At 41.8% G+C, this 12,756-nt stretch overlaps 1 protein-coding gene across 3 annotated transcripts in view; it reads left to right on the forward strand.

Moving 5' to 3' along the window:
- Positions 1 to 12,756, forward strand: part of FBXO38 (F-box protein 38) — a 34,338-nt gene that overhangs the window by 15,515 nt on the left and 6,067 nt on the right. For all 3 annotated transcript variants that reach the window (XM_079964769.1, XM_079964770.1, XM_079964771.1), the window contains 5 exons: positions 868 to 987; positions 3,837 to 4,016; positions 5,357 to 6,055; positions 11,677 to 11,777; positions 12,287 to 12,389. In XM_079964769.1, the coding sequence (XP_079820895.1) occupies positions 868 to 987; positions 3,837 to 4,016; positions 5,357 to 6,055; positions 11,677 to 11,777; positions 12,287 to 12,389 (1,203 nt within the window). The remainder of the gene's footprint in view (positions 1 to 867; positions 988 to 3,836; positions 4,017 to 5,356; positions 6,056 to 11,676; positions 11,778 to 12,286; positions 12,390 to 12,756) is intronic.

A 12,756-nucleotide genomic window follows, 5' to 3' on the forward strand; every position in this document is an offset into this window, starting at 1 on the left:
CCAGTAAATTGGTCGGCATCCATCTGTCTTGGGAGGGCGCCTTTGGGGGTGAAGTCAAACCACTGGAGAGTTACAGCGCCTGCTGTGGCTGCAGAGACCAGTATGGGAGTCATGTTTTCTTTCAGATGAAGGCATCTGCTTGTGCTGATGCAGTTGTACCGTGGCGTTTCTTCTTTCTGCACTGCTCCCAGCAGTCATTTCCCCTCTGGTCACTGCTGTGGATACCTGACCTGACTGATTGTCTCCAGGCGCTGTGGACTATTATTGGTTTATTGACCAATAAAGCACACATTAAAATCTCCAATTGATATTAAAGCTATTAATGTTCACAATTATATTTCCTAAGCGTCTGAGCAATGCCTAACACTTACATAAAATGCTATAAAGCTGCTCATTTTGATTTGGCATTAATAACACTTTTCTCATTTCTCATCAATATATAATGTTGCCACAGCAGGAGGACTTAAAACCAGTTAATGGTATTTTCTTCCTATTTAACAGCTCTAAAGTGACTTAATGCTCCTGGCATAACAACCACCATAAATATTATACAGTTAAATTAGTAGTTTCAGTTTTCATTCACTTTCTTCTTTTGGCATGAAGGCCCCCATTTTCTGTCTGAGAATGATTAAAGGGCAGAATCCTCATCAAAAGCTACAATATAGAAATGGATCTAAATGCCTTTCAGATTAGTGGAGATCTGCCTTGTTAAGTTTCCCGGGCAAAGACAGATGCTCCTCCATAGTCACCGTGCTTTGGAGCCTTCCTAAGATTGTCATGCAATTATGTGTGACCAGCTTCTGCCTCCTTAATAAAGAGTGGTGTCTTCATCCTCCTTATCTCAGTCATTCTTACCTCTCTTTGCAGCACTGAATGAAATGGAGGAGGTAGCACAGGAAGATGGAGTGGCTATGGCAGAGAGCCACAGTGAAGCCTCTGCAACTAATCAGGCACTTCTTCCCATGGAAGTTGATGAAGAACAAGCAGGTAACTTGCCAGGATCTCTCCCATCCATTTGCAGGCTTCATTGACTTACAACAACAAAAAATGTTTGTTTGTTTGTTGCTTAGAGATATCAGTAGCATTTATTTTAGAATTGATAATGCAGACTATTTAAGAACTGTGAAGTCAGTGAACTTGAGTAATTCATAGCCTAAAATTAACCACAGTATTTAGCATTTATAGTCATTTCTCGGATGCAAAAAGAGTTTCGTACACATCATCTCAGAAATCTTGAGCACACTTCCGCTAGGTAAGCCACTATTATTACCTCCATATTGCAGATATAGGGGCCAATAGTGATTTACCTAAGGCCAAATAATCAAGGCAAGACTTGAACAATGGATCTGCAAGCTCCAACTAGCTGTACTCTGACTGCCAAGACATCCTCTGTTGATTGTTAAGTTTGCAATGCAGGTGACTGGGGTTCTTGCATGTATTACCTGACAGTTATACTTTTGTGTAATTAATAACTTGTGAGGTGTTTAAGATGATCATATGCTGTGTCTTGAGTTGCTTTGATTGCATGTGGTCTCATGGCCAGTGTTCCTCTCTTTGCAACCTTTTAATGGCATCATAAGGGAGCCCCCAATAGGAGAAGCTGAATTGGTATTAGCAAATTGTACTAATCACCCAAGCAGCTTGTTCTCAGTCACTTGTTTTACAGCACATTAGATATCTTTGTACACAGGATCAAAGTTGAGTTGATGTGGGAGACTTGCGGCATGTCTCCAAACAATTTCTGTTTTCTACTCATGCATTAATTGGGGTGGGGGGAGCAGCTCATTCTCTTCCATCTAGGCTGTTTACTGAATCAGAACTGCACCTCCACCGTGTCAGTACAGTGGTGCCTCGCAAGACGAAATTAATCTGTTCCGTGAGGCTCTTCTTATAGCGGTTTTTTCGTCTTGCGAAGCAAGCCCCTTGACAGCTTAGCGGATTAGCGCTATTAGCGGTTTAGTGGCTTTTAGCGATCAGCTGTTAAGCGGCTTATCAGTGGATCAGCTGATAAGCGGCTTAACGGCTTAGGAAAAGGGGGAAAAAAAGGGGGGAACCGCAGGAACTCGCAAGACATTTTTGTCTTGCAAAGCAAGCCCATAGGGAAAGTCGTTTTGCGAAGCGCCTCCAAAACGGAAAACCCTTTCGTCTAGCGGGTTTTCCGTCTTGCGAGGCGTTCATCTTGCGGGGCACCACTGTAGCTGTTTTTCCTTCAGGGCCAAACTGATGATGACCTAGTATGGTTTCCCCTGCAGGGGGAAAAGTAGCCAGGAGGGGGCAGGGTTTTGATCATGGTAATATCCTGTGAATAAAGTGTTAAGCAGTGATTCCTGTGCTCCAGTCTGATTTGGAGCTCTTCACAGATGCGTTAAAGTCAAACCAAGAATAGTTGTGAAACAGTTTGTATGCTTCCATGCTGCCTCTGGTTTGGCCCTGAAAATCTCTAAGATGTTGTGTGGTTAATTTCTTGTTTTTAAAAAAGTTCCATTTGCAGTGTGCGTTCTAATCATAAGCAGCTATATTTGCTAGGTAGGAAAATATCAATTTGATCCCACAGTTGGCCATGGGCTTACTTCCACCCACTACTTCTCTGTTCGGTAAATGCTAAGGAGATATAAATGAGATTGGGTACCTCATTTGTTTGCCATTCTCTTACAAATTCATCCTTACTTTAATTCGCTAACCTGCTTTTTCTCAAGAAGTTGGAGATGGTTCCATTTTGCTGCCCAATATCAACAGTGCGGAAATTAGTATCATCAGCTTCAGAGCTACCTCTTCATACATCACCACATTGTCAATATTTCCTAGATCTATTTCCAGTTTAGGGAATAAGAAATTATAAAACTGAGTTCTTGCCATCATCCTGATGTTTGTACAGCTAGATAAAATTCAGCGTTTGAGTACACAGTTGTGTGCGTGCTTCAAATTGTTTCAGCTTTGATTCTGGCTGTGTCCAGATCCTTCTCCTTTGCTTCATTTTGTTACATATAATTTCTCCTCAGTTTCTACCTTTGATCTACATAATGCCTCCCCCCCCCTTCTTGAGGGTCCTATGCTGTACAGAGATGCCTGTACACATGTGGCGCCTTAACCAAGGAGAGGTGGTTGTTTTTCACTCTTATAGAAGTCTTGAAGCCCACCTCTAATTGTAAACATCTTTGCTGCTGTGAGATACCTTGTGGTTTTAATTTTTCTTTGCTTTTTTCATGTTTGTGCAAGAAACAATAAGCACGTATGGCAGTAGCCAACACTGAGTGGCCCTTCCGCCACCCACACATACAAATATTCATCTGCTCCTGCAGGTCTCCTAACTTTCTAGAGCAGTTTTGGAAGGGCAGTGTAGAAGGGTTGCAGGGGAAGGGAAAGCATTTTTGTCAATTGTGTCCATTTGGATGGTGGATGGACTGTTGGATTTCCTCTCTAGTCTCAGTACACTGCCTGCAATTTATAAAGCACATTGTGTTTGCTAATTGCAGTGCAGATTGGTGGATTGTGAAGTGGGCTGATCAAATTGGTGGGGAAAGGGCCAATATAGTAAGAGAAGATCACAGCATAACACTAAGAATAACACCAGATCCAAACACAATGGAGTACATGTTGTGTTTTGTTCGTTCTTTTCTACTGTGTTGTGCATTGTTGGTGTTTGAGAGGAACTGTGAAGAGTGACCTAGCTAGGTGTATGAGTGCAGAAGGTCCTTAGGCATGCCAACTAACCATGTAAAAACGAACTACTTTGTATGCATGTTTCGAAGGAGTAAGTTGCTCAGTCAGGTGAATTAAAGCACCATGATCTCTGGAAAGCATGCTAGTTTGTTGCTGAACTTTCTTTTCTTTTCCAGGGCCCAGTGGCCTTCAGCCAAATGTAAAGCTAGCACCTATTACTGTCCACGACTCAGACAGTGAAGATGAGGATGAGAATACAGCCACCTCAAGATCCTGTATTACAAATAGCATTGCACAAAATTACTCAGATGGAGAGGAGAGAGTCAGAGATTCAGTGGAAATCCGGGAGCCCTCAGGTGAGAACTTTTGCTTCTTCATACATGTCGTAAAAATATTCCTTGTGTTACAAAGCACAAAATGCACAAACAAGTTTTCTATGGAATGTTGTTCACTGTGGTTGTGGTTCAGCTTTAGAAAGATAGATAGATTTCCCTCATGTCCATTTCTGTTGTTCTTTCCATATTTCTGCAGATCAGCTGCAAGAGTGATGCCTTCTTACTTGACAGTTGCCACCAAAACCACTTGTGTGAGGGAGCTCTGCTGTAATTGAAATAGGCTACTTGGTATTCATAGTCCCTTTGATCACAGTTATTGGGTGGTTTCCATCAATTGGATTGCGGTTCAATTTGTAATTCCAAATTGTACAACAGTTTGATTCTGGTTTGTGTTCTGTGGTTGGACTATACTGCAGTCCCCCAAGTTCATACATAATGAGGAATTGAATTCTAAAGTGAATTGCAATCCTTTTTGCATGTAGGCTCATTCAGAGTTGACTGAACAACTTCAAAGGCTTTGGATGAAAACTTCCACATGTTTTGCTAAGGTTTGACAGGCTAAGCATCTGTAATGTATTTCTCTAGCAGATTCCTGAGGGATTTGATCCCAGTTACCTTTATTTCTTCACGGCTTGTGTCTTTCTTGCACAGCCTCCCTGCAATCTAAAGTGGGGTCAAAAAGTATGCCAGTGTAAACTTGAGGGGTAAGTGCATCAGGGGTGGGTGGGGGCGCTATCAACATATCTTTTGAACAACTTAGTCCAGGAAGAAAGGAAATTATTTGAAAACTAAGATTCTCATAAATAAATGGCAGGGCTGTAAATGTTTCTTGTTAACTAGGTAGCTACCGTAAGAAGAAATTAGGTGCAACAACTAATTTGAGCCTGTTGAGCAGCTTGACTGTGTGCAGTACAGTGGGTCAGATTCAACTAAGTAGTGCCACCGGTGGAAGTGTGCACAAGGACTTCTGCTAGCACAAAAGACTTCCCCATTCCTCCCACCCTGCCTCCAGTTAGCCCCGGGCAGGGAAGGAACCCCCAGAACCATAGGCAGGGGGAGAAGAGGGCAGATCACTCCATCAGACAAGTAGAAGTGCTTGTGCTGACAGAGCAGCCTGCTTAGTGCTATGTTGAATTCCTCCCAATATGCTTAAACATACTGATTCAAGGTGTGAACCTCTAGTAAGTGAAGTAACTCAACATATCTGCACAATATCTTACCCTGCTTGGAATAATGTTGCAACAGTCGCAGCAGGTGTCTCACCAGGTTGTCTGGGGTGTGTTGATAACTAACGGGATGCGTTTCTGTGACTTTCTATCACTTCGTAGCTCTCTTCCCTTTTGTCCCTGTTGTTGTTGCAGTGAGTGGTAAAGGCAAAGCTCCGCTGCGGAAGAGGTGCAATGCCAGCCGGGTCAAACTGTTTCTTTCTGAGGAGAGCAGCTGCGAGAAAGGCTGTCAGGTCACCAGTGAGCAAATTAAAGCGGATATGAAAGCGGCCAGTGACGTGACAGCGGAAAGGAACAAAAGCAAGGATTGTTACCCTGGTTGTGGTGGCGGCACTGGGCCTCCGGGGGCCTCCGACACTGCAGCGTCTCCAAGCCCAGATGGTATGAAAACGGCTGATAGCTGCGGCGAGGCCCCCTCCGCAGCAACAGAGGACTCTGGGAAGTGTCTCTGCAAGAGTGAAAGCTCCAGCGAGAGGGACAGTGAGGAGAAGCCATTGTGCTCCAGGTGTTCCTGCTATATGCCCCAGAACCAGCAAAGGAGGACTAATGGCGTCTCGGGTGGCGAATGCCCATCTACCAGTGGAGCTTGTGGTATGAATGGGCCAAATGTGAGAGGGGCGGAATTCTCCCTAAGAACATTACCAAACTGTGGCTCTTCAGGGGAGGCCAGCAATGGGAGGACTAATGAGAGAGTCTGTGGGACTGCTAATGAGGAACGGAGCCCTCCTTCACAGCAAGGGAGATATGAAATGGAATATAATGAAGATTACCCTCGCCGGCCTCTCACGAGAGCCAGAAGCAGACTTTCCCATGTGCCTCTGGTGTCTCAGTCAGGTATGGTTTCATTTATCCAAGTTTTGCATCAAAGCAGTGCATTATTGTCAAAGAAGGGCGAGGACCAGCCACATTGTCGTAATGTCAGAGCAGAAATGCCATTTTCTCTCTGTTGTTCTTGTGTTGGTTGGTTTGTTTGGGGTGTTGATAATTGAGCACTGGCTCTTTGAGAGAGTTTTTTTTTTGGGGGGGGGAGGATTCCTTGAAATACAAATACTTATAATCTGATTTGAAGCCTGCTTTCAAAATGAAAGCATAAGCTTACTGGTAGCTACTTGGTGAATATTGACTGGATTCTGTGATCACATAAGCCTTTGAAACTTCTCACCACACCTATATCATATTGTTTCTGTTATATGTTTTTTCAAAGCGTAGAGCAGTTCTATGCTGGGTTCAGCCATCTTAGGTGATGGGCCATCCAGGCTCTGGGAAGCAGAACAAGTCTAAGTCTTCCTTCCAGTTCTTGAGCTGGAGACTGGGAGTGTTGCTGAGTGTAAGCAGAGAGCAAAAAGAAACTTCTGGCTCGGAACTGCATGAGAACGGTGCAGGTGCCATATTTATAGCCGCTTCCAGGAAGTTTTTACAAATACCTCCCAGTTAGGAGTTATTTCCAGGAATCGGGGCTTAACTGGTATTTCTTTCACCCATGAGAGGGAGCAACCTTCTGCTGAGGCTTTGTTTGGCACATAAATGGTAGGTTCAGCAAACTTGTTACCCAGCTCCCATTACAAAAATATATATTTACATAAAACATGGTTAAAATAATTGCAAGAAATTTAGGAACATATTTAATGAGAGCAGTGTAAAAGTCATATATTCTAGAACACTTTTATTTTAAAAAAATTACTTCTCTCTCTATTCCATTTCTCCTATAATCACAAGGTAATATAACTCCAAGCAAAATTAAATCAAAAGGATCTCTATTCCTTAACCTGATTAAAGGCAGGACTGGTTCAGACTTGCTCCTAAATGTGTGCTCGTCAAAAACCCGTTAGATTCCAGGAAATCATTCATTTTCAGTCGTTCTTATCAGAAGAGATATTTTTCTTACTGCATACTTCTTCTCAGAGCAGTTTCCCTTAAACATAGCAAGACCAGATAATGACTTCCAATTCAAGGTGATTCATTCCGGTTTGGGAGATCATCAGCTAAGGTCAGATTCTTTCGCAAGACACCAGTCAATGATGCTATCAATCAGATTGGCTCAGAGGATGGCTCCCACTGTGACATAGGCATGGTTGCTTTTTCTCTGCGCCTGCTGAGGAGGTGGAGTTTCAGCCACCCAGCAGGCAGAGACTGAGCTGGAAGAGCATAGAGAAAGCTTGTCCCTTACAGCTGCCCTGAGGTTCCAGCTACCTGGTAGAGGCTGAGACAAGCTTTTGTTGCTCCATACAGCTCTGAGCAGAAGAGGAATGGCGGAAGGTACGTGGTCATGACCCAGCAGGCAAAAAGGCAGGGAAAGCTAACACACTTCCACTACCCATCACCAGCTTTGGTTTGTGCCAGATCTCATGCTACCTTTCAGAGATGCAGCTTAAGTTTGGGAGCAAGATCCTGCCCCTTAGGTTGTCCAGGTGACCTCAAATTGTAACTTGTTGACCCTGGTCATATTGATGTTCATGTGTGTGCAAAGCAGTTGGGAAGATCATGTTGCATTCCTGCTTCTGCTCACTGCAGCAATAGGCCTACATTCATCCCAAGTTAACATTCTGTTGACCTTTGGGGCACATTCTACCATGCCAACATGCAACTACATATGTGTACCTTTAAGCGATAGTGCACGTTTCCTAATGTGAATTAATTATCCTGTAATGCATTTTGTCTACCCACTTTGAATGATTGATGGGTGGAGTTTCCCATTGTTGTTGTTGTTGTTGTTGTTGACAACATGTAATATGGCAATCCTACTGCATATTTTGTTTAAAAGTAACAGCGTAAGCACATGTATACTCATGTTCATTCTGCCTCCATAGTCTAAGGCTTCCCTTCATTTTACCCTCCAAAATTCAAGTGCTTATTTGGTGAGGCACCTCTTGCTTTCGTAGGTCTTTGGTTTGTTTTCCAAGAGTAAAATTACTTTGGGGGAGTGGGAAGAATTTGCACACAAAAGCTTATACCAAGAAAACACACACACACACACACACACACACACACACACACTCTTACTTCAGAAATTATCAGTTTCATATTCTTTGCTTTAAGTACTTTGAATTACAGTGGTGCCTCGCAAGACGAAAAGAATCCGTTCCGCGATTCTCTTCGTCTAGCGGTTTTTTCGTCTTGCGAAGCAAGCCCATTGACGGCTTAGCGGATTAGCGCTAATAGCGGCTTAGCGGCTTTTAGCGGCTTATCAGCTTAGCGGATAAGCAGATAAGCGGCTTAGCGGCTTAGAAAAAGGGGGAAAAAGGGGGGAAAAGTCGGAAAAACTCGCAAGACATTTCGTCTTGCGAAGCAAGCCCATAGGGAAATTCGTTTTGCGAAGTGCCTCCAAAACGGAAAACCCTTTCGTCTAGCGGGTTTTTCGTCTTGCGAGGCATTCGTCTTGCGGGGCACCACTGTATAGTAGTTAAAATAATTTATTTTGTTCAGCTGAGATTTTCTCCTTTTCTCGGAGCGTTGAAAGGATCACTGCTGTTTTATATGGTGGAAGGAAAAGGGTGATGTAACCTAAAGGAAAATCTTGGTTATTAAAACTGAAAAACAATAGTCACTAAACCTCACTTGGTTTAGTGACTATTTAATGATTGTTTGTCATTTAATGATTAAGGTCTATTAATTTTATTACAACCTAAGCTAGAGGTTTCCTAATCAGAATAATTTATTACATGTTGTCTGTAATTCTGAGAGAGCCAACATTGTGCCCTCCAAATGTTGTTGGGCCCCAACTCCCATTAGCTTTGATTATTGTGGTTGATGGGGGGGTGAGAGTCCCCTAACATCTGGAGGGTGCTGTATAATTATTCCAGCTGTAAATGCAGGATGTTTCACATATTTAGGTGGGTTTTTATTTTTATTTTTTAAAAAAGAAATGCAAAGAAAATTCATGCTTTGATATTATTCTGCACTTCTTTTAACTTAACATTTATTGAAATATTTAGCAAATTGCTATTTCTGGGTATTCCCTGCATATAACAGGGGAAATTAGACAACAGGGCGAGGAAACATTTCAAAAAGAATGGGAAAAAATTATGCCGTATATAGGAAAGATAAGATGAAATAGTGAAACCAGTAGAATTGGAAATAAACCTCATAACGGGAAAGATTAAGAAAAGTGATGGATAATGAAAATAATAAGAAGCAAAATGTATAAGGAGATTAATATAACTAACAGTAGTTGTAAATGAATACAGGCAGACAACAATTAATTGTATAAACAGGAGGATATACTTTGTTTATGGATATTTATTTGTTTATGGATATACTATGGACAAATATGGAAAATGAATAACAGTATACAAAATGGATGAAAGTAATGTGATAAAATTATATGTGATATAAAAAACCAGAAGAAGGAAGGAGGGAAGTCAGCGCTTAGGAGTAAGTATAAATGTAAAATGCAACACATTATGTGTATATGGAGTATGTAACCGGAAAACATAAAGATTATTTGGAGAGAGAGAAAAAAGAAATATTTAGCAAATGAAGACTGTAAAAACTGAGGTTGCTGATGGCTGTATTTTAGTGAGTTAAATATTCACTAAAACAATCTAGTTGCCTTTTTGAGATCTCTTTGGACAGAATCCATAAAAATGTTGTTTTTTCTTCTCCATCACATATTAAGTAAAACAACCCTAATCATTCAAAGCTATATAAAATCAAGATAAAAGTGGCTGCATTCCTCTGAGCAACTCTTTTTCTTTTTCACTTATTAAATTTGTTTCATGTAACATCACAATTTTAAGACTTGTTTTTGAATGGAGTGTGTCTGTAACCACAGTGCTTTTTTTACTGACATTTTCTGGCCATGTGAGTGTGGTGCCTATTGACCTTGTCCTGCAGGGGCCCTGCAGACTTCAACAAGGCTGAGCCAATGGCGAACTGAGAAATAGACTTTTTAAAATAAACAAACATTTATTCAAAAGTTACAATACATTTTCAATCAATATATCCCCTCCACAGACACCTCTGTGATGGTGGCATTAAAATATTCTGTAGTACAATAAAAGAGAAAAAGGGAGACATGATACACAGCATATCATCAGCTGTGTCCCATGCCCAAGTTTTCCTATTGAAGATACACTTATCAAAAGTTACTCAGCAAAATTAGTGCCCAAGTATATTTCCTATGTGCTTCCTTATTACCCAAAGGAAGGATATATTGTAATTCTAAGGAAATTAGGAGTCCTAAATGATTAATTCTTCACTGAACTGTGTTTCTGTGGTTGTTACTTTTAAGTAGTGTAGTCCGTCCCCGTCCCCCCTCCCCCGGGGTGCTAAAAGTACAATGACTTCTCCAAGCACTGCATTTCTCAAACCTTTTTTCTTCTTCCTTGCTGTATGCAGGCAGGGAGATGATATTTATACCGCATGTCCCCTTCTCTTGTCTGCTTCAGTGAGCAGAGCTCTTGTAAATGTCACTTCCCTGCAGGTGTGCAGACCCAGGGTAAATAGGCATTGGACGTGAATCTAAACAGAAAGAGCGTATAGGTCCTAATACCGAACTTTCCCTTCTCAGCTGTGCCCCTTTCACACCATCCAACCACATTTGTTGTTTGCATTTTGTTTTAATGGTTTTATATAACCTTTCAACAATATCTGAACAAAATACCACAAGGAACTATGTCTTTTCATGTCTCCATCTGAACCACTATTTAGACAAATATTTTATTTTTGTAATCTGCTGGACTACTAAGACTTTGTATTTCCCTGCAGTGGTAGAAGTAGTTTCAGACTTATATAGGTAGACGATTCAAAGCTAGAGGCTGGAGCTAGAGTTTAGATAAGTGGAATTCATCTAACAAGATGCTCCCACTGGGAATAGGGTGGGAGGCATCTTTGTTCTGAGGGCTCTTATCCCTCGCCCCCCAGAAACTGTTCTGGATACTTGGGGGACCCTTTAAAATGAGCCTTTGTTCTCAGAGGGGCAACCTTAAGGGTTTAACCCAACCCAACCTTAAGGGTTTAACACTATTGGTTTGCGCTGTTGTAAGTCCTACCACCACCTGAACATCAGCATGTTTTGCTTTGTTGTGTGTTCCACTGAGCCCAGTAAGGCTTTTTTCCTGGTAAATATGCTTCAGGTTACAGTCCTAGAGCAATTCCAAAATCCACATGAGGGCAAGACGTTCATTAGTCCAATCCAAATGACATGAAGTACTGTGCAAGTTTTTGTGTTCTCCAGGACCTCTTTATCAAACTTAGATAGTTAAATATATGTTTATTTGGAGTGTGTGTGTGTGTGTGTGTGTACACACACACACACACTACAATATACAAGTGTATCAAAATGTATTCAGTATAAAGTAAACTGAAAATAACAATAATTACTAAACACTGCAGGCCAGCTACTTCCAAGACCCTCATTAATCTAAGAAACCATTCACAATGACTCTGCTATTCCTGTTACAGCTGCTCACAAATAAGAAATGTCCAATCTTTTATTCATTTGTTTTTGTTCCCAGAAGCGACCAAACCAAAGCCCAGGCATTCAGTGAAGCGAAAACGGACGGCCGACAAGTCCACAAGCACCAGCGATCCTGTGATTGAGGATGACCATATCCAGGTGAGGCCTTTTTGAGCCCCAAGCTGGAAACCTGTGCCATCTTGCTGACAGCCTAGATGGATGAATGCCCCTAAATGCTGCAGAAAATGTTTTGGTTCAAGGTCTACTCCGCAATTGACTGTATTTTTTCAAAAGGGCACTGTCAAACTGAAAAATCACTTTCTGTCTTAAGGGGATAGCAAGCAAATTTTTCGGTTTCATTTCAACAGAATTTACTGTAAGGTCTTTGTGTGCAGTGCATATCTGGCTTGTAGACTGAGTATCTTTGCTGCTAGCAGGCAGCAGGCAAGGAGGAGGAAGTTCCTCTAGTAGAATGGTATGTCAGGCGATCCCTTTAACCATCCTGCTTGAGTGCTGTCAAATATTTCCACATCCTTATGTTATGATGTTGCTCACACTCTGCAGAGGATGCTAGTTGCCCTGATTTCACCACCATTGGTAAATGTTTTGTTTGTCTGTATGTGTGTGGTTCATGTAGTGGTCTTTAATTTGGAAAATAATTTCTCCAGGTTCTTACACTGAAATCAAAAAACCTTGTTGGGATCACTTTGACAAATTGTGGCATAACAGATCTGGTGCTGAAAGACTGCCCTAAAATGATGTTTATTCACGGTATGTATATTTTAATTGTAATTGTTGATGCCTGGGAAACTTATATAGATTTTCATCAGACTTGGGACATCTCCAGATGCACCACAGGGTTTCTTGTTTAATTTTCTGAACAGAATGGACTCTAGCCATTGTGTCCCTCTGCTCACAGAAGGCTCTTCGATCTAGCAGAGGCTTCTATGAATGGAAGGAGGTGGGGAGAGATATTTTCATTGTTGTTTCCTTCCTTCTGCTCTCCCTTGAGGGGAAAAGTCTGGTCCAGTGGGTTGGGGAACTCTCAAATAGCATGGGTTGTAGTGCAACGGGAGAAAGGGAAAATTGCAACAACCACATCCCTCCCCTGGAGCAAAGGGCCTTTCACAAACCAAGA

Source organism: Podarcis cretensis (genome assembly GCF_951804945.1).
Source record: "Podarcis cretensis genome assembly, chromosome: 2".
Taxonomy (NCBI): Eukaryota; Metazoa; Chordata; class Lepidosauria; order Squamata; family Lacertidae; genus Podarcis; species Podarcis cretensis.